The sequence below is a fragment of the Lonchura striata genome, chromosome 4 (assembly GCF_050655825.1).
Source record: "Lonchura striata isolate lonStrDom1 chromosome 4, ASM5065582v1, whole genome shotgun sequence".
In the NCBI taxonomy this organism is placed as follows: Eukaryota; Metazoa; Chordata; class Aves; order Passeriformes; family Estrildidae; genus Lonchura; species Lonchura striata.
Genome location: NC_140706.1, coordinates 40,637,205 through 40,659,692, shown reverse-complemented (window position 1 = coordinate 40,659,692; position 22,488 = coordinate 40,637,205). Strand labels below are relative to the sequence as shown.

At 37.1% G+C, this 22,488-nt stretch overlaps 1 protein-coding gene across 6 annotated transcripts in view; it reads left to right on the top strand.

Annotated features, from left to right (window-relative positions):
- Positions 1–22,488, top strand: part of RAPGEF2 (Rap guanine nucleotide exchange factor 2) — a 182,998-nt gene that overhangs the window by 63,251 nt on the left and 97,259 nt on the right. For all 6 annotated transcript variants that reach the window (XM_021536561.4, XM_021536558.4, XM_021536559.4 and 3 more), the window contains exon 4: positions 11,538–11,621. In XM_021536561.4, the coding sequence (XP_021392236.3) occupies positions 11,538–11,621 (84 nt within the window). The remainder of the gene's footprint in view (positions 1–11,537; positions 11,622–22,488) is intronic.

Sequence of the window (22,488 nt, the reverse complement as noted above, 5' to 3'; positions counted from 1 at the left end):
ATAGTAATTCTTGATGTCTCCAACAGTGAAGTTTCAAATAGCGTTCTCTTTAGAAAACAAAGTTCTAGCAGACTTGTCTTTATACCTCTTTACAGTTGAACAAAATTTTTCAGCTCAAAATTGAATTTTGTGCTATGATGGCAGGGGATTCTTTGGCAATAAATGCTTTGAATGTAAACAAATGAGTGTGTGTCTAATAAAACAAGCACCTCTTTTTCCTCCTCATTAGTTATGTGAGTGCTGTGTGCATTTTTCAGCCATTCTGTATGATATTTCTGTGTGTATGCTTCAGTGGTGTTTGGTTTACTCTTTCTATAAGGAAATCTTGTATATTCCCTTATTTTTTTCACTAATAATATTGGATTGGCAGAAAATATGTTCAGGTTTGTTGACCTGCAGTCTAAAGTCGTTCAGTAATAAAACCTGGTGTTTCTGAATTGCCAGACTGTAGCACAACACAGTTTTGTGGTTACATTCCCTGTAGTTTGAGCTATTTAATTTGGAACTAACTTAGCTACTGCTTGTATTGTTTTTAAAAATTTGAAGGAAACCCCAGCCCAGGTTATTGTGAAGTGTGGTGGTGGTTTTTTTGTTTTTTTTTTTTTTTTTTTTTTTTTTAAGAGAGCCTTCAAACGAAGTCCTGATAGGATATATGCTCCTACCTCCCACATGTCCCTACTGACAAGATTTCATTTTTGATTAAAGTTCTTAACAGTAGACTAATTTGTAGACTACTGGTTGTGATGGTGGTGATTCCTAAAAAAGGACAAATGTTTAAAAAAGAGTAGTTATCACTTGGACATCTTGAACTGAATTTTAGTGTTAATGTCTCTGGCTTGAAAAAGGTCTTGTCTAATGTCAAAGTGCTTTTTTGTAATTCAGTTTTCAACCTTTAATAAAATTCAGCACAGAGAAAGACAAGTAGAAGTTGTATATATAAGCTGGAGATTGGAGGGAAAAAAAGTTGCATGTAAAATGCAGCTATTACTACAGAGAACATTCACAGCTGAAATGAGAAATAGAAAGCTGATTAATTTCTAAGTTACTGACTGTTGTAGGCAGATGTGAGACAAAAAGCTGTACATTTATGCTGAGTCTTGATTTTTTCCTCATTCTCGGTTTGTCATGCAGTCTAGAATGAAAAACATCTACTTGTATTAAGACTGTAGTGTTTGGTGGTGGAATGGGGAAGAAAAAGGGGATGAGAAGTGGAGCAGGCTGTAAAAAAGAGAAAGATCTGTAATTTCAGATGATTATTTTTGAAATTTCCTTCATTAAACTAAATTATCAGGTCTATTAGCAGTAATATCACCATCCAGCCTTAGCCAGGTTTTCAGAATTATGTGACCATGGCAAATCACAAGACCCAAACACTTTGGTGTTGGGCTGGTCATGCAGCCTTCTCCAAGACTGGCTTGGCATAGCCATCAAATCCTGAAACAAAGGAAGTCTGGAAAGGGAATAAAGGAGCACAACTTCTTGGTAGCTACTCAAGTATTGTTTGTTTTTTTAGATGAAAATGTTAGTGTCTTTCATGAGGTAGAGCAGAATGTCTCAAAAATGCTGCAGGGCAGTAGGTCTGTGGAAGGACAGGTGAGAAATAGATCTGGGAGTAGTCTTTTGAAGACTGGGAATCTAAGAGTCACACTTTGAAGTCCTATAATAAAAGTGACATTTATCAAATTCACAGTTCTTTCACTGTAACCTATTGTCCTGAAGACCCTCAGGAAGACAGAAGCAGTGCATGTAAACCAGCAAAAATTTATGCTGAAGCTGCTGTCCATTTCTGCATAGTCCGACTTGAAATGTGACAAAAATGAGCTGCAACTATCTTCTTTAGCTATTCACACACAAACACACACCAGGGAATATTTGATCCCCATACAGGGATCAAAATCACAACCTTGGCATCATTAGCACTCTGCTTTAGCCAACTGAACTAATCTCAGGGTCTCATGATTTTTAAACAGAACAGTGCTGCTAAGACCACCTTACTCAAATTGTGTTAAGATGGAGTGCTTTTATACTTGGGATGTATGTGGTCTATAGCTATATATGTTTGTATCTTACAGATAACGTAAGTCCTAAAAGACTGCAGAAAGGAATTGCTAGAGAATCTCCCAAGAAAGAAGTGATAAGAAGAACTGGCCTCAAGTTGTGCTGGGGAGGTTTAGATTGGATACCAGAAAATCTTTCTTTACAGAAATGGTTGTCAAACACTGGCACAGTATGCCCAGGGAAGTGGTTGAGATACCATCCCCAGGGATATTTAAGACATAGACATGGTGCTTGGGGACATGGCTTTAGTGGTGAACACAGCAGTGGTGGGTTAATGGTTGGGCTTCATGATTGTAAAGATCTTTTCCAACCTAAATGATTCTATGATCTCTGGGTCAGTATCAGAATTTTCAAGTAGATCTCTGCAGGCCATACATGTATTCATTCATACTTCTTCTATATCCATAGGTTTCTGTGGAAGTTCTGCAGCAGTACATGTAATAATGCAAAGAAGTTCTGCAGCAGGACTGGCCTTTTCTGTTTTGTTCTGAAAATATTCCTAAAGGTGTATCGTACCTTCTGATATTTGGGCAGTTGCCACAGTATTATTGGGATACTGCCAGTTCTGCACGGCAGTAAATCAGGAACCCGATTCATATGTTGTGTTGTGGATATATTTTCTGTGGGGAATTTTTTAGGCAATGTCTATCATTAAAATAAACACATTCAAGGACTTGGCAGTTATCTCTGTATAACCAGACACTGAATCAAGACTTCTTAATAGTGTCAGTGATCAATGTTGCAGTCTGTTGGCTTTGCACAGCCAGTTCCAAATTTGTGTTATTATTTGACCTGATTTTGAGACTTCTTTGAATGATGACTGAAGTAATGTTTTTGCACCTTCTCTACTGCAAATGTTTCACTGAAAGCTATCATATTTTTGGTGTAATTCTGAAAACTTTGAGGCACTCAAAGCTTTGGTTTTTGAGACACATTAGGAAGTTGTAAGATATAAGAACAGATTTGTCTGTCTCACCTTTAGTGTTTTGGGTGCAAGATCATTTTATTTTGGTGCTTCTGTAATTGTTTTCTGGTGATTTAGGAGACTGTAATTTTTGTTCTGAATTTTTCTTCAGATACAAAGGGCTAACTCACTGTGCAAGTTTAATATCAAGACTTCAATGACAATAGGTCAATTAGCTTGTGTGCATATATTTGTATAATGTATTTATTGATTGCATGTTTAATCCACTGTGTTAGACTGACAGGCATTAATACCGCTCTGTAATAATCTCTAATTTGACTGAAATTGCTGTTTTATTTTACTGATTTTTTTTCAGAAGATTTTTTTACATCTCTGAGATTTTTTTTATATCTCAGAAAAAAATTTGAAAATAACTTAAATACTCTAAAGAAAAATACACTTCTGATTTTTTTTTCCATGAATACTGAGGAATTGTTTCTTGTGGTTCATTCTTTTGCATTTCCCATTGCTGCTACTAGGAGTCAAGACACACATTTTCATCTTGTGTCCATCTGTAAAATATAATAATGGATATAAGTTGAAAGATGGACACTGTTTAGTGAAAATTAGAGGTTCAAAATTCTGAGTTATCAATTTTGAATATATTTTAACTCTGTCTTAAATTTATTCTTATTTTTAATCTTCACTCTAAATATAACTTCAATGTATTCATATAAGAAGAAAAGTATTTGAAAATTGTGCGTAGCGGATGCATCAATTACCAATCTCTTTTACTTCTGTGTTTGGGATATACCTCTTAATGTGATCAAGAGCATCTGAAATGCTCTGGCAGATGTCAGGTAACTGCTTAACTGGCTTAATAAGGAGGATTAGAGGCAGTGCTGGCCGTGTTATTAAGCAGTTTTCTGGTTATTCTGTGTTTGAACACTACAGTGCTAGGGGGCAGGATCTTCAGGCAATGAGATGTCTGCCTGAGAGAATTGTTCAGCTTAGACATATTTGACATCCCAAGGTACCTCAAGGCTAATGTCTAATTCTGGCAATAATTATTCAGTTAAAACAATAAACTACCTACAGCTCTCAGCATAGAGGATAACCAAAATGAGCAAAGAGAAACAGACAGATTAATCTACTGGAACAAGATCCTATGGAGCATGAGCTTGCAGAGCAATGTTCTTTGGGAATTCTTCTTGTGTAGTGCTTAAATGTCTGAAAGAGCTCCCAGTTCTGACACATCAAATTTCCATTGTTTCTGCTTCTCTCAAGTGGAGACCTGGGAACATGAGCAATGTCTTTGGAATTACTCTGCTTCCTTTCTGGAGTTTATTCTACTTTGAACAACACGGAGTATGATGACATGAAAATGTAATAGGTGCACCTTGATTTGCAAGTTCTTTTATCAAAACAGTTACACGTGTTATAGATTGTAGGAGGATGCTATTACATCCAGTTTAAATGTACGTCTTGAATGAATCCTTTAGTGGTTGGAATTTTAAAGAATTATTGTCTCAATAAATCAAACTGTCTTTCTCATAACTAAGAAATTGTTCTTGCCAAATTCATGACCTTTTTATGATGTAGCTTGAAAATAGCTCTGAATGGAAGGAAATTCTGGATATTGAGGGTGACTTAAGTCAGGGGTCCTTCCAGCATCTGGAGTTACTGGAAGACCAGTGTTGGAGGGAGAATGACTCCTCTGTTGCATAGGTCTCAGGGTAGACACAAGTGTGAAAGGAATATTAAGCAGTAATTCTATGATGATATAATTATATTATACTATATCCACTGAGACCACATGCTACTTAGTTTTTTTCATGTGCTGTTTTAAAGGAGGTGGCTGAGAAGCCAATGACCAAAGATGGGAAGAAGAGGAAAGACTTTTGTTTAGCATGTGCTTTCAAGTCCAGGTGCTGAATTTTGCACTGAAGCAATGTCTTATTTGACAGAATTAAAGCATGTTTGACAGCAGTCATCAGAAAGACCTGCAGATTTTTGCCACTGTACCTACTTATGCTGATCATAAGTTGAACCTGAGTGAGTAAGCATGTGCTGAATATGATTCATTATTCCAGAGGTTTTAGTAGTGCTGTGTCTCATTTTGATGGAGAATGAGAATTAAATGGATTGCTCTTTTTAAAATCTAGCTATTTCAAAAGAAGTCTTAAAGAAAAATGATGTATCGGGACCTGTTAGGATATAGAGGAAGATACTACAGATGGTATAGATATTTGAGATTTATTCCTTCTTTCAGCAGGCTGATCTTTATTTTAGCTAAATATTTTGGAGGGTTTTCAGCATCTTAAGTAATCAGGAATCTGAAAGCCAAAATTGGAACACTGTGCTACTGTAGACAGATGCATTACAGAATTGGTATGTGTGGTGGATATGTTTTCTTGTGAAGAATTTCTTTGATATGCCATTAATATATAGTTCAGATACATAGTACAAATGTGTAGTTGTAAGCATGTAAGTGCTGCTGCTTGCTTTATATAGAAATAAAATATTTGTAATTACAAAATAAAGCTTTAGTTTTAAGTAGTGCATATGTAGCTACTTGCTGGTCTGGGAATAAGAAGCTGCTCCTTCTTGGGGCATAGCTAGATGACAGCATGAAGAGTTTGATACAGGCGCTGGAGACTGTGAGAAAGCCTGCAAACTTCTTGGATTTTGTCAGTCTTGAGATTTATAAGCACTTCTTGATTTCTGAACTTTGAGTGCGTCTGAGGTCTCAGAGAAAATAGTCATATGCTAGAAAATGTGAAAGCCTCAGTCTGAAAATGCTGTCTAAACTCATCAGTGCTGACAACCCAGTGATGTCGTAGGCCATTGCATAATTACACAATTGAAGTTTCCAGACAGAGCAGCTATGAAATTTCTTTGCATAGCTCTATCTTCATTTTTTTGTGTAATTTTCAAAGCAGAAAGGTGTCCTGTCTGGCTGCAGGTTTAATTGTGTTAAAGGACTATGTCAAGGAAGCTGGACAGGGAAACACAATGGGAAGGCATTGCAATCCAATTTATGACTTTCTGTTTCTAGCTCCTGAATTCCTGTAAGTGAAGTTCTCTGGCATTCTGGGAAATTATATATAGATTCCCCAGGAAATCCTCTGCTCTAGAAAGTGCTGTAGTACAAAAGTCAGGATTTTGAGCAGATTTATTAAAATTCAGTTCAACTAAAGTTCAGATTATTAATAAAACCTGCACATTGCTGGCTATTTTGGTATTGGCTTTCAATTTTGCACCACTGTAAGGTTGCTGTAGAACCTGAATATTCTGAAAATTTATTAGTAGGTAGCTCTATCATAGTAGCTACAAAAGAACATTAAATCTTGGTACTGGAGTCCTTTTGTTGTTGTTTCTGCAGAACACAAATCTTATTTTTAGGACAGAATGAGTATGTATTGATTTTATTGTTCTTACTACCCCTAATGAGTGACTTTGGGGTTGACTTCGTTCTGATTCTCTGCAGGATAAATTGCTTGTGTCATCTAACTTTCTTGGCAATAAATCTTGATTTCTGTAACTAGGGAAAGTGGATATCTTTGCTGCTTTTGGTGGGTTGTATAACTTTTAACAGTCCTCTGTTTCATCCATCTAAATACCCAGAACAGTATCTGAGCTGAAGAAAGATCCCAAAACTAAAAACAACTTTCCCTCAGTCTTAGCTATTTGAAGCAATGTATTCTGTCATTAAGGCTAACATGTAAAGTATTGCCTGCTTGAAAATGCATGTGTCTATAGTTCCTAATTTAAATTATTTCCACTCCCACTGTGCATATGGCCCTGCAATAGTGGAGGGATGGAGCAGAGAGGAATTCAAAACTAGAAAGGAAATGCTGTTTGCTGGGTTAGGTGACCTTTGCTTTCAGCCTGATGTGGATCATGGAATCATTAAGGCTGGAAAAGACCTCCAAGATCAGAGTCCAACCATTAGCCAAGAACTATGAGGTCTGCCATTAAACTCTCTCCCCAAGCAGATCTATACTTTTTAAAATACTTCCAGGGATGGTGACTCAAGCATTTTCCTGGGCAGCCTGTTCTAGTGTTTGACCACCCTTTCAATATCCAATCTGAACCTCCCCTGGGTCAAATTGAAGCTAACTCCTGTCCTATTGTTTGTTGCTTGGGAGAAGAGGCCAATCCCCATCTGGCCACAGCCTCCCTTCAGGCAGTTGTAGAGAGTGATAAGGTCTCCCCTGAGCTGCCTTTTTTCCAGGCTAAACACTCCCACCTCTCTCAGCTGTTCCTCACAGGACTTTGCTCCAGACCCTTCACCACCTCCATTGCTTTGTGGAGCTTTCACTGCACTTCCAGTTTCCTCACGTGTGGCAGCTGCTGCTTCAGTGGTTGTGGTGATGCTGAACAGCAGTGGCATCCTTACTGATCTAGTAATAGGAATGATCTTACCTCAGCAGATGTGTTTCCTTTTTACATCAACTTGACTGACAGGTGCTATGGACCTTCTCCTTAATTCTCCTAAGCTGAAAAAACCCCCATTTCTCTTGAAGGATGCCTTTGCGGAAAGGTCATCGGCATCAATCCTGCTTCAGCTAATTCCTAATGAAGTGCTTATGTGGACTTAATGCCCTACTGCAAACCCAGTCAGGGAAGTTTCCTGTCTGCAATAAAGCCTTTTAAGAAGAATTTGCTGTTGTCTCTTTGGCAGAAGAAATATCTTTAGGACAAATAAAGTTTCTAGATTCTTCTGTGGGCTGCCAGGGGTAGGCACTATTCTAGAAGTGAAAAAAAACTTTACAATTAGGCTTATTTTCTAGAATTCAGTTTTAATGTTTAAAATATAATGTAAAATCTGAATGCAGAGAAAACCTTTTGAATGTGAGTCTTCTCTATTGGGTAAAATGGTATTTGCATGAGTCCTCAAGTGGTTTGAAGAAGTACTTTTATAGTTCAGCATCTGCTTCTTCTATAGTTTCTTCTGTCTTTCATGACAGGCACAAAAGTCCTGAAGAATGCAAATGCATTGTTGAAGAACAAATGTCAAGCATAGTACAGAAAACATGGAAACTTGATTGAAAGCCACATGATGTTTGAATAGGATTGTGGAAAGCCCAGAATCCTTATAATGAAAGAATTGCACGTGTTTCTTGTGACAGTATTGTCTAGCAAAAGCTGGCTGCCAAGTGGCTTTGCTGAGGCTTAATTCTAATCAACTGGGAGTATAACAAGTGTTAAAAGTGCAGGAGTTAAATATATTTTCATATGAAAGGAATAGATCAGTGTTTCGTTTGCCTTTTTTTTTTTTTTTTAATCTGAGAGAAGTGTGTGGGTTCTGGAGAAAGAAATGTGTTTGCTATACATGTGGGATTTTTTCAGATGTTTTGCTCAAGACTATATTAAGACACTACTAGTTGTAAAAATTAAGAGAATTAATACCCTATCTGTGTTCTTTGCTCTTGAAGACTGTCCTGGAAATATTTATGATGTTTTGGCTGACAGTGAAAGGTTTAGAAGAATACAGAGCGTATTTCAGGGAAGATACCTTGAATGCAGATGCATTTTGTAGTAATATTCCAGTGCCATGACACTGCGATTTTGAAGTGTTTAGATAATTAAAGTGTTGGGTTCAGTAGATATGCATGATGCAAATAGCTTAGAGCTTAGAAATTCTCAAATATAACTGTAAAAATAAAACCAGTTATTAAGTACACATAAAGCAAAGGAAAACAAATCCAATTAGGTGGTATTCCTCAAGTTTATTTTTTTAATCAGTTCTTTTAGCTGTCAAATGAGTAGATGCTTCATTTGATTATATGCCAATTGGATAAAGTATGCTGTTCATGACAGATGAGTGAGAAGGAGCAACAACTTTTGAAGAGCCAGCTTGTAGAGAAAGAGAATAAACCTGTGAATTGGTAAAAAGGAGAGATAAAACTGAGTTGGATGATTAACTGACTGAAGAGTCATGCTGTGAGTAATTAAATAAGAAGAAATTAAACCGCTGCAGTTGAATGCATAATCATTCTAGATGTTTGTTAACTGATTTAAAGGTAGATTTAAAAGTAGCCTTAAGAATTTGCATATTGAACATATTGACAGCTGATTGTGAAAGCCAGTAGCTGCTTTTCTCTTTGAAGTTAAAACATCTCCAATGAGAAAAGATAACTGAAGTTCCTTACAAATAAGTGGTTTGAGAGAGGATTTCAAAAAGTTAATCAGGTCTTAAAATGAGGAAAATAAGAGACTGGATGTTAGTAGATTTGTGGAAGTTAAAGTACTTTCTCTTGGCTTAATTTTTTCCGCTTCTATTATTTTATCATTAGAAATGCTCTTCTTGAAGCATAGGAAGATCTTCTAGATTACTTTTGCTTTAGAATTATAAAATCTGTGACCCCAGGTTCTGTTCTGTCATACTACACTTCAATACTTGGTCAAGCTGCCAGGTCTTAGGAAAAGGAAAGAGAAAAAAACCATCCCCAAGACCACAAAACTTATTATGTGATAATATAATGTGCTGTAATCCACATAGAAAAAATATTATTCACGTTCTAGTACAGTTACTTCCCAGGTATTTGGGAAATCACTTTGTTTATATCCATTGCTGAAAATTTCTATTTCAAAATCTTTTAGCTGTGATAGTTAGTCCAGATTATTTGTATGTAGAATGACAGGTATTAAAGAACATAATAAATGACCTAACAGACTTGCAGTTCAGCAGCAGTGCTGTTGTATGCCTGTCAGCATAGGATTTGTGGGGAAAGAAGGAATGTCTGAAGATGTGTGATTTAACTCAGGTGCATGATAATGTTTTTAGGAAGGATATTTTTGTTGGAAGTGCTGGGGTTTTTTTTTTATGTTTAACTGCTTTAACCTGGTTCTCTGCACTTATGCACAGTGTTGGTTTTTCTAGACCAACAAGTTTGAGGGTGATACAGGCCTAAGTGAGAAGCAAGTGAAGCATATTTCAGAATAGGCAGCTTAGAACACTTCAGCTATGTGAATCAAAATGCTGTTGTTTTAGCTGTGGGACTTCGTTATTGCTTTGTTTTCTATGGTCTATCAATATAAAGAAATATTCCTGAAATCTTGATTTTTAAGATGTTGTCACTTGTCTGATATGTGTGACTGACCATCACTTCACTGGTCAGGACACTGACTGCTAGAAAAGAAATACAATCTCCATCTTCTTGTTCAGTTCCTCTGTTCTTGGCCATAGATTGTGTCCCCTCATTTTTATCTGTTAGTTTTCTATGTTCCTGTACTTTCTCTCATGATTATATTATACAGTGGAAAATGAAAATAGAACATGTTTTTAGATTGGATGGTTTGCTCTCAGCTCTTTTAGGCTTGCACATTTGTCAGCTCTTTTACGCTTGCACATTTGTTTTGAGGACTTCTGTATATGTACTTCTTAAATTGCAGTTCTTCAAATGAAAAATACACTGCTAACATGTACATTGCCTACTAAGATTTAAGATTAGATTTTAATACTATGCTGTCATCATTGTTAAAAGATGTGGGCTGTTCTCTACTACACTTGAAGTAGACCTAGTTGCTGCTAAAGACTTGAGACATATAATTTAAAAAATGAAGGTGCTGCAAATTCATTAAGTAATCTGCATCTCTTAGTGTCACTAGGGATGTGGTTTTCCATAAGAATGCTCATGCAGTTCATAACGATCAACTCCATTAGTCTTGAATTCAATTAGTCAGTTTCTCTGGAAGAAGCAGGAGTGGTAGAAACAGAAGTACAGTAGAGAGATTCTCAGCACTGACTGTCAACATGGAATGAGAATTCTACTGCAGCTATTTCTAGTAGACTTAATCTCACTTATCAACAAAGAGTCTAAGCATATGAAAAGGATTTTGTATTACTCAAGGAGGAACATCTGAATGTACATTAGAATGAACTGTGCCTGGATGACAAAGTCTTCCTCATCCAGTTCCTCTACAGGTTGAAGAGAGGAAGAGAAACTTTTTGCCCCTTCTGTTGGAAATTTATTCTGTTGCTAGGAAGAGAAATGAAAGGGGCAGTGCTTAGCAGCAGCAGATAATGATGTCTGGCAAATCTGATGCAGGTTTACCATCTGCAAATGCCTCTTACCTTGTGGAAAGGCATACAGAAAGGAAAATTTCTGTCTTGAAGAAAGGGTTGAGAAGAAGATGGCTAGTATTGGGAAAGGATGCCTTTATTTATAGAGGGAAAGATGCTATAGCTCTCTTCAGCCAGAACTAAAGAACTGTCATTATTCTTCAATACATTCAATAGAATACATTTACTGTACATTTGCTGTAGCTTGGCTTCCTTTAATCACTTACAGTTATATTTAATTTGGACTGTTACCAAATGGATAGATAGAGCTTTTAATAAAGTCAAGTAAATGAAACATAGAATAATGTATATATTTGCAGGTGGAAATTAGAATAGTTTCATGGAATTATTTTTTAAATAATTGAATTGTGTCTTCCTTCCATAATTTGGAGTATTTTTGCCTCTTTGATGTTCCTTGTAGTGCAAATTTGATACTGCTGTGAGTAATTTAAATCAAGTGCTTTAAACTGTGTTATCTTTTTTTTTTTATTATTATTATTCCAGCCCTGATGATATTGGTACCTGTTGGTATATCCTGCTGTCTGGTTCAGTCTTCATTAAAGAATCCATGTTTCTTCCAAGGAGCAGGTATGTCAGCTATGAATGTACTCCATTCTATATTTTAAACATAAATAATGAGATGTAGAGGATTTTTAGAATTTAAAGGCAGTGTTTTATTTTTAATGAATCACAGAAGGGCAAATCTAAACACACATCTCCTGTCTTTAGTAGCTGTGGTAACTGTTTCATGCCCATAGCTAGAATTGAAAGTCCATCTTGGTAGACAGTGTATAACTGTTCAAAGTGTCATGCAGATGTTGTAGATTTAAAAAATAAAACCACTAAAAACCTGACAAATAGGATTAAGTACTGAGTAGTCTCTTCCTGTGAGCAATCATGTAGCATGCACTAGAATTTGGATGTGGATGTTTTCCTTTACTACACAAATATTTGATGCATGTTTTACTAAATACTTAGATCATGTTACTGCTGCTTCTGTATAACGGTGTGCTTCATGCAAATGGATTTTCAATGAAGAGCAGTTTCTTAGATGGAAAAAAAATGTCTGAGTGTGAGGTACTCAACATTTATACTGCTCCAGTAAAAAAAAAAAAAAAAAAAAAAAAAAAAAAAAAAAAAAAAAAATTGAGCTAGGAGAAAAATGCAAGTGATGGCAAGGATTTTAGACTAAAGTGACTAAGCTTGATCATTTTAATGGATGCAGAGCAGAATTATTCTAAAATGCTGGTTATGTGCATATTCCCTCAGCCATGAAAGGCTGCTTTGAAGTGTATGACATGCAATGAAATTTGTGAAAGTCTGAATGAAAGAATGACCCATCTCTATATAGTGTCATGCTAATGAAAGAAGTTTTAAAAGGTGGAAAACCACTTCATGGCTGGTGTTGGTTGGTGTATGAGACATTAGATCTTCAAATCTGCCTTCCAGTGGGAGAGCAGTGCAAGTCTTGGGACTTCCATTTCATGATGGTGGTGTGTTCTTGGTGAAACCAAGTGTCTTGTGTCTGTCAGGCACTGCTGATAAAAAGGTATATTAGATGTGCCATTGAATAGTTAATACTAAAGGTGCAAAAGTGATTATTGGAAAAAGTAGCTCAAGAACAGATTATAGGAGTTCTACTTCTGGCTCCTATTGTGGAAATTGTCCCATATGTTATCCACGAGCAGGCATTGTTAGGACAAAAGCTGGCAGAAAGTGCTACCTGTAGACACCAGGAGAAGAGATATATAATATCTGAATTAATGTAGGGTGGTTGTGTATAGTCCATGGCAAGAATCTTCTGTTCCTTTTAAATACAGCCATGCTTGTGCCTCACCTACTTGGGCAGTTGTAGAGAGGTGAGATTTAGTAAGATAAACAATGAGCTTGAGACACTTCCTGGTAGAATGAACAGAAACTTACAGACCCTGTGGCAGTAAGCACAGCATTAAGTGCTGTTCGTATGGAGAAATGTTTAAAATGACATCTGGGACACTGTCTTCTAATACCTTAGTGAAATTCAAGCATGGAATTTGTGATACAAAGAGGTTTTACAGTTGTGGATGAAGTCAAGTAGATGTCAAAGTTAGTATGTTGGGAAGCAAAGGCAAGAGAGATGATTTGTTAATTGAAAAAGATAACTGAAGTCCATGAAGGCAAAATAAGAAACTAGTTACATAAGATAGAAAGTATTTCAGGAGAGTAAAGCCAGAGTCTTTCTGGTGAGGGACTTTGTGCTTAGAAACTGTAGTCATTGAATGGTAGGTGAGTGCCATTATTAAAATTTAGGACAAGGTTAATCAGGATTTTCTTTCTTTGTAAATTAATAAGTTGCAATTAGGCTTTGGGCTCATTCATGAATAAGAAACTTGGCAAAAGTGAGAGGGCACCCAGGTTAAATTTCTGATTTGGAATACTAGTGGCTAATAAATTATTTATTGATTGATTTATTTAGTAAAAAAAATGGCCTGAGAAGAAAATTAAATTTTCCAGCTTTACTTGTACTGCCAGTGAACTGCTGTGAGAGAAATTACAAACTGCTCAGTTATACAAGCCAGGCAGAAGAGAATGATTGGCAGAAATGCTAAAGTAAGGTTTTATGGTGCTCAGAAAAAAGGGAGTGGAACTTACTGAAAGGGCTACTATCTAGAAAGAACTGATAAGGTGGTATTCTGGAATCTGAGCAGCAGTGTCAAAAGTGGATAGAAGGTGGTTACTGGATAAATGTTTGCTGAAACTGACTATTTGCATAAACAGAGAGTAAAAACTTCAAGGGCCTTTTTGAGCATTGCATAATTTGAGCATCTTGATGTCCTATTACTACTGAAATAAACTGGCTATGGTTTAGCAAAAGAAGCACATCCTCATGCATCACTGACATCAAATGATAGGAAGAAACCTAAACATTGCAAAGTAAGATCATCTAATTTTGATTTTGTCATTTGAGTAAACTAAATTTAAAATAGTAAATTAATATTTACACTATTTTAATGTGGGTTTTTTTCAGGTTAATCCATTTTATCTTTGCCCATCTAAAAACCCACTAGGATATTTTTTTTGCAACATGTGTAACTTGTGATTAAGAGAGCAGGATGGATCCAAGAAGTCTATGTAGGAGCAATCAAATATGGAGAAAGCAAGAAGTATGTTCCTTCATCCAAATCCAGTTGTCTCAGAAAATTCTCATTTCCGTAACTTTCTTTTCCCAGAGCCAAATGTAATTCACCCCTAAGCATCTCACCGTCCAAAACTCCTCATTTTTTTTGCCCACTTTAAAACTATTCTCTCTTGTTTTGTCAGCCTGCCCTGTGCACCTGCAGTAAATCCCTTTGGACAGGTTCCCTGGGCTGCTGATCCTGGCTCAGACTGAGGGCTTCCCCATGTCTGTCCTCCTGACCTGCTCAAGCTCACCTTCATTGAATGATAGCTGGGCAGTAGCTGACCAAATTTAAAATAAGACAGACATTGTCATCCCACCAATTCCATCCCCACCCCAAACCCTGAATTTCAAGAGCATTTGCTATTTTTTTTTGGATTTCACTCTTTTGAAATGAATGTTTTTACATGCCAGAACAAAAATAGTATCTCAGAATAATTTAGACAGACCTAGTGGACAAATCTGCCTACAAATTTGCAGGTTTGTTCTTAGTCCTGTGCAGAATTCAACCTTACTCTTAAAACTTCATGGCAGTTGGCATTTGAGTCTGTAAAGAGCAGGATAGAGGGCTGTCACTAGATTTAAACTGACACTTGCAAGTACCTTAGTGCATTTATTTGACTGCCTATACTCAGCATATGATTTGCATTTGGGTCCTCTATTAGTTGATTTGCTTGCATTAGTTTTAGATACAACATCCTCAGACTGGTTGGTGAGTAACAGTGGAAATGCTCTTTTGTTGTATATGTCATGTCACGTAAATTTAATGTATTTCTTTCTTCCAAATAATTCTGTCCATGGCTTTCATTTCTGGTATCTTAACACCATTTAAAAGTCTTTCATTAGAGTGTCTAGGTTTGGCAGATAGATAATATATAGTTGGAGAAGAATGTTTTAAAAAATAACTCCTTACCCCACCATGAAGATGTCTAAGAAATTACCACCCCCCTGCTTTTGCACTTCTGTGGCTTAGGAACAGCACACTCTAATTTAGTGCCCCCCCTCAGTGAGAGTCCCCCAAAGCAGACACCTCTCACTCCCCTCCCCTCTCTGGTGGGAGACAAAGGCAGAGATCCTTTACTAAATAAATCAATCAATAAAAAATTTATGAGCTAGGATAAGAACAATTTACTGGAAGCAGCATTGAGATAAAAAAAAATGGACAGTAACAGCAGCAGTACTACTAAAACCCATGTAAATAAAAAATAGTACAGCAGTCCAAAATGAACCAGCTTTGTGGTGTATGAGATAGGGGCAAATAGCTACCTGTTGAAATAGTTTGAAATGAGTGTCAAAGCTGCCATTTTTTGACAAGATTTATAATGCACTGGATGACTTGTAAAATTACTTGTAATTAGCTACTGGACAAGCCTTTAATTCCAAATTTAAAAAATAAGTTGTTCAAGATGGGATATTGGAACACATGAAGTCCTAAATTGAGTATTTAGCTTTGGAAACTTTTAATATCTAAACTGTATCTATTTGTTTTTTTAATAGCATGAGTTTAATTTTATTTCCCTGTTGTAATACACTTTAGCTTGTATTTGTTCAAATTCCAAGCCATCAGCTGGCAAATAGTGTTCATAAGATAAGGCTGGATTTTATGGTCTTTAATATATTATTTTGGGAAAATACACAGTTCACGATTTTAAGGAATTGTGCTCTGAACAATTAAAGCTGCCATTTTTTTGGTGGCATATCTTGTTCTCCTGTTTAATTTCTGTGAATTACAACAATGAGATTGACAGTTTAATATGAGGACGATCATCCCTCTTCCCTTCTACCCCTTTTCCCCCATTTATTCTATTAATATTTGCAAAATCTTCATTTACTTTAATATATCAGGCATATATTTTGTTAATCTAAACATTCCTTAATTCTTTCCTCCCACCATGACCATCAAACTAGCACAAATTAACACTCAGTCCCCTCTCCATTTCCCCTGAGCATCTGTGCATGAAGCAGTTCACATGGTAGAATGAGGTTTATGTATGAACTCCAGAAAATAAATGAGCATAAAATGCAATTCCCTGAGGGCTGTCATGGCTCTCCTGTGTTTTCACATGGCCACTGGCAGCAACTATGTGACAGTTCCCCAAAATGTCTTTTGGAATGGCCTCCAGCTTGCCTTGGCCTGCTGCATGCTCTCACCATGTTTGGTCATTTTCTTGGACTTCCCGTTTGGTTTTGTACCAGAGTTTTGCTTCTAGTGTCAACTCCATTGGGTTCTTCACGTTATGTAAATGGGAGCTGCAATACCAAAAGGTCTCCTGGATCTCCCAGTGCTCACCCCGTGCCTGCTCTTGGCATCCATGACCAGAGGATGCAGCTATCTCTTAGTAGCAGCAAAATACAGAATTGCTGGGCAGTTTTTCTCAGTCTGTTGGTCCTGGTGCTTGGGGATTTCTGCTTTGCTCCTAGAATGCTTCCCAGCCCATCTGGGTAGTGTGTGCTGTGCTCAGACATCCCACAGTGCTGACTTGACACCCAAAAACCGGGCTTTACCCTTGGTTTTCACTGCTTGCTCATCTGCTGCTTCCTTGCTGCAGCCTCTTTTCCTTCACTGCCACTACATCCAGCCAGTTCTCCCCTTGCTGCCTCATATGGTGGTGGAGAGCTGCTTTCCCTTTGGCAAGTTCACAGATTTTACATACAGGAGCAATTATTTAAGCTTTTTCCTCTGATTAAAAGATTTAAGTTTTGAAGGTGAGAGAACATGTGTTTTTCACTATTTTCAAAATTAAAAGGATATATCTGTTTAAATATTGATGGTTTAGCCTTCTGGTCTTTCCCATACTAAAACAACTTTAAAAATGGAATGGAATATCTAATCATACTGGAGAGTCATTGAACAAATTATGGGCTTATTTTGAATGTGTGTAAAGCAATAGCAAATCTCAGTTTATGTAGAAATGTTTTGTCCTCATCCAAGTGTATCCTCATTAACTTATGAGAGTAGCATTTCAGGATAAAATTTGTTAGGGATTTTGGCAGAATTTTTTATTTTGACAGGTAATGATTGTGAGTGTAATGGTGCTGGAGCAGAGCCCTTGGCTATCTATATGCATTTACAGAGCTTTATGTATCTGAAACATACTTCCTAATTTTTGTGCTGTCTGAATCATGCTGTTTTGTATGGTTTACATATATCTAACTGATGGTGTATTTATATTCTGAATACAGAATTGCCTTTGATCTTTTGAGTCAGTAAAATTATGCTGATAGCTTTAATCACAATGATAAAATCCTTCTCTCAGTATGACTCATATATTTGCAACTTAGTTTATTAATAATGGCTATTACTGGCTGACACCTATGAGATAACAGAACGAAACTGGGATTTTAACTGTGTGTGATCAGTATACACAAAATGTTTAAACCATGATTTAATATTAAATTTATATTTAATCCCTAAAAAGGGATTTTTTTTTCCCCCTAAGCAGGAAACAGTGTTTTAGAACAATGGACTTGTGGGATGCTCAGAACTGTACTTTTGGGAGCTGCTAGTTTTGATGTTTAAGCTGCAGAGGTGAAATGATCAGGGTCTATGCCTTTATTAATGTTCAGCTCTTTATTAAAAAGTCAGCTGGGCAGGGGGCTCGACACGGGGCTCGACACGGAGCTCGCCCCCGCTGTTGCAGCTTTCTGGCAGCCGAAGGGTGAGAAGGTGGCAGAGTCTGTCCCTGGAGTCTCCGTGGCATGCTGGTAGCTGGAGGTGAAGAGGTGTCCAGTCTGTATCTGAAGTCCCAGCAGACCGTCCTCTCTCCTTTCCTCCTGGCACACTGGTAGCCCAAGGGTGGGTGGATGTGCAGAGCCTGCTGCCGAAGTCCAGCAGCAGCTATCCCTCTCCTTCCCTCCTGGTAACACCAGGAAGAGTGTCTGTGTTCCTTTGTGCCTGCTTCCCACAGCCCAGTCCAGTCTGGTCCTCTGCAGGTTATGGTGACAGGTCAAACACAGACTAGGGATGGGGTTCCCTTTTCCCCAACCAGCACACCCATCCAGCCCCCTCCACTGTGCCCAGCCTTCCATTTAGGGGTGTTTTCATTCCCAAAACCCCCTCCCATGATTCCACTGGTCTCCCTATTTTGCATCCCTGTCCTAGAATGGTAGTGAGGATGGGGCAGTAGGTGATTCCTAGGAGCAATTAGCTAATAACATTTCAATGTCAGTACTTAGTTCGAGCCAAGTGTCCCAGCCAGGCTGTTTTGTTCATAACAGAAAGAGGTGATCAAGAGCTGTGTGGAGCTTATTTAGATTTTTCCAGGTTCTGAGTTGCTTATAGCTAAGGATTTGCAGCATTGTGATGGAAACCTCAAGACCATACGCTGGACATTCGTAGAGAAAAATAACTTCCTAGGTTATAGTTTCAGAGAACATCTGTTTAAGTCTGTATAAGAAGTTACTTGGAAGTGTATGCTTTGGATTTAGTTTGTCCTTGGAATTCTGTCTTGAATACAAGATTAGAGATAGAAATGCTGCTGGATTTTCCTGTGACCTGTTTGTTGAGTTGGTATGTCTGTTTCAAGCTGGTGGTGCTCTGGAGCCATGCTCATGATTCTAAGGGCTAGTGGGAAGGCATAGGGTGTGGTATTGTTGTGGGCTGACCCCTCTGCTGCCTTGTCCTGTGTCTGGTTTGAATGCCTTGGTTCAGCATTTCAGTCCCATCAATTGAAACTGAGGCATGGAGTGTGATCTTAGGGTTTGATCTAGGAAAGACTGAGATCATTAGCTGAAGGAGGAAGCTGGAAGTAGTAGTGATGTCAGTCCATTTATGACTGTGTAGCTATCATGAATTACTCACAATGAATTTTAAATAGACATTGAGAAATAAACACTAATTGCTTTGTACTGTCTGCATTTGTCCTTTTGGATGGAGTCATTTACTGTCACCTGCAAGCAGAAAATTAGACTTATCACAGCACATGTGACTGTGATTAATTACTTATTGAGACTCAAATTCCTAGAGAAAATAAAATCTTGCTTACAAGAGGTGCCATTTTACTGGGAGTGCCTGATCTGGCCATCTACCTTGAGTTTGCTAATCTCCTGTTGGTATCATACTCAGTGCTATGTGCTCATGCTTGTGTGTTGTTGCAGGATTCCTTATGAGGTGCTGGAGCTGCCATGGGGCTGTGGCTGAGCCCGACTCCCTGAGGGCTGGCTGCATGTAGGGAGGGTTTCAAGTGAGTCTGACTTCATCATTTCAGACACAGTCAGCTCTGGCTGTAATTGAATTAGCTGAGCCATAAATTGATGGGCCTTGTGATGTCACCTGCTATTTCAGCAAAATTTGTGATTCACAGCACAGACTACATGTCACCCAAAAGTGTCCTTAGACATGTGTCACCCAAGCGTCATTAGAGTTTGTCTCTAAGTGTCCTTAGAGTTTGGGAAAAAAATGGTGTACAGGTTTCTTTGAATAGGAATACTTAAAATTATTTTTACAGCTAATTTATTCTTTATCCCATTCATCTTCTGTTCTGCTGAGTAATTGAAGAGTTTATTGAGGTCTGAAACTGATCATGACAGTATTTGAGGTGTCAGAAAATAGAAGAGGAGACAGTTCCTAAATGATGAGATTGGCTGGTGTCTAGTGTTGTTCCTGTCATATTTCAGTGCTACTGGAATTTTGTTTTTGTGGAGCTGATAAAATGTTAAGGGACTTAATCTATTACACTGGCATCTTTTGAAAACAAAAATAGAAATTCAATGTTGTGTGTCTGGTGCTACCAGGCTTTCTTCCAAGTTTGTAATGACAAGATAACAATGAAGCTGAAAGTGTCGAATGACCTGAATATGTTTTCAGTGAGACTGAGTTGTTTTGATTCCTCTTAAGGTGAGGGAAGCTTTCATGGATGGAAATGCTCATGGTAGGAGAAAAGCAAACTTCAGGAGCTCTCACAAATGCAAACCTTAGATGTAGGTACTCAGAGCTGCAGACTTCTGTCTCTTTCAATGCAGAAGACCTGACAATGAGCTTTTAAGAAGGTCTGGATCACCTGCTGGTGCTCAGGGGCATTTGTGGAATGTTCAGAACAATTTCATAAGCTTTCCATAGGGGAGACACCGTTAATTGGTGGTGCAGAGCTTGCAGATTCAAGAGACCCTTGCGTTTCATTGTTTCATGCATGGTAATTGTAAGCTGAGCCGAGATGACACTTCCTGCCACTGTCGGTACATTTAAAATAAATAAAGAAGTCAGGCTTTTCTTACATTCTGCTTTGTTCACTTCAATGGTGTTTATCTTCTCCATTGAAACGGAGGGTCTGTGAAAATACTTAAATGTACCTACTATAATGAAAAAAATGGCACTTGTGATATAGAGCACAGAAACAAAGTACACAACACTATAAATCTGGACCACTGCTTTTATGGAGAGTTTTGCCTGTGAACCAATTTAGGTTCTTTTCTCATTTACTTTAAAGGTTAAGTATAATGAAAAATTTTCAGTGAGATATTGCCAATGTCAATGAAAAACAAAATCTGAGGTAACACGGGCAGCAAATTTTATCTGTGTAAGCATGAATGTATCTTAATAGCTCAAAGTAACTGAAAAGGATTATAAGGAAAAAAAAATAAGCAGAAGAGTTTTACAACCTAGATTCATGGGGCATAATTTTTGAGCAAAAAGTCAGGAAAGCAAAAGAGAAAATCTTTTAAGGTAGCTGATAGAGGCAACATAATCTTTGATGACTCTGACTGATACCAACTCTGAGATCCCATTTGTTTACATCCTAGAAAGTTTGGGTTAAACGTTTGACTAATTTTTTAAAAGTATGCTGAAAGAGTGATGGGGGGATTTTGAGCTTTTTTTTTGTTATTATCTTCCCCCACCTGCTCATTTGAGTGCAAAAAAATATTAAATCCTCTGGAAACATTCACTTTTTTCCTGATAACATTGTATTCTTATTGTTGAAAAATCTTGGTGCTGCTTAGTTGATTGCCTGGTTTCTAAGATGTGTTGCAGTAAAAGCTGGCCTCAAAACAGTATGGTTTCATTGCTGAATCTTCTTTTTAGCTTATTTTGTGTCTTATTGGCTTAGAGGCACCTTTCTAATCCCAGCATTAGTGTCCCTAATGGAGCATATCACAATTTTAAGTCATTAAGAGCAACATCTAAGCAATCTTGTTCATCTTTGCTTTTGCTTTTACTGCTCTTCTGTACATTATAATTGTGTGAAATATTTTATTTCAATAGTACTCGCACTCATGTTTTCTTTCTAAAATTTCTTTCTAAAATTTGATTTTAATATTAAAAAGCTCTTTTCTGAAATAGTAATAAATTTCTTGCATACAAATGGGGATGTAGAAAAAATTGAGAACTCTTTTTGAGAAATTACGTAGGAGAAAATTCTCTCTGTAGTAAAGTAAGTGGTTATTTAAAAGTTAAATGTGAGAACCATTACATCAGGGTATCCATTACTGCTTCCATTGTTAATTGTCGGTATCTATCTGAAGAAAATTGTTGCCTTTTCACAACGGATATTGCAGCTGGTGAGGTGTTCTATTATGTAATCTCTTCCTTCTGATTTAAGATTTCCTCTGATTTAAGATTTTGAGTAGCAGTACAAACCTGCAAAACCTATGCTGCTCCATATTGTAGAAGATTCGAAAGTTTGAGAGTTTTCTTTCAGTTGATACTAAAATTTTCAAATGTTCTGAAAAACAAATCCAGGGATATAAGATGTGGTATAACATTTTAAGTGAGGAATAATTTTTTTGAATTATAGTATAAATAACGAAAACAAAATTATTACTAGTGCTCACTGGTGTACTTTGTTTATTCATTCACAAGTATACAAATCTAACTTGAATACATCTGCTCTATACACTAATTTATGGAAACTTGTTATTGAAGTAATGTGTATAGCTTTCCATGTGAATGAATTAGTTGTATTGAATGAGCTAAGCATGCAAGTGTGTGTGGAAAGTGTTAATATATATGATCTTATTTTACTTTTAAAAACCTAGATGACATGTCAAGTTATTTCAGTTATTTAAAAAAAACCTGAAAGTCTCTAGGGGGAATTAAAAATGCTTATTATGTATTTTTCAATATAAAAAGTCTTCATTTAGAAACTAGCATCTAAAGTCTTTGTATGACATTGGAAAAATACTCTGCTGTTTTAATGAATTTCATGAATGTTAATAAGCCAAGCTGTGTTTAGACAAGGTCTTGCCTCTTAAGTAATGTTTTCCAACAACTTCTCATTCTTTGAGACCATTATGTAGATCTTATGATGTCACAGCAATCCCCATGGCAACACAGACGTCATTAACATGAAGCATAAGCAAAGC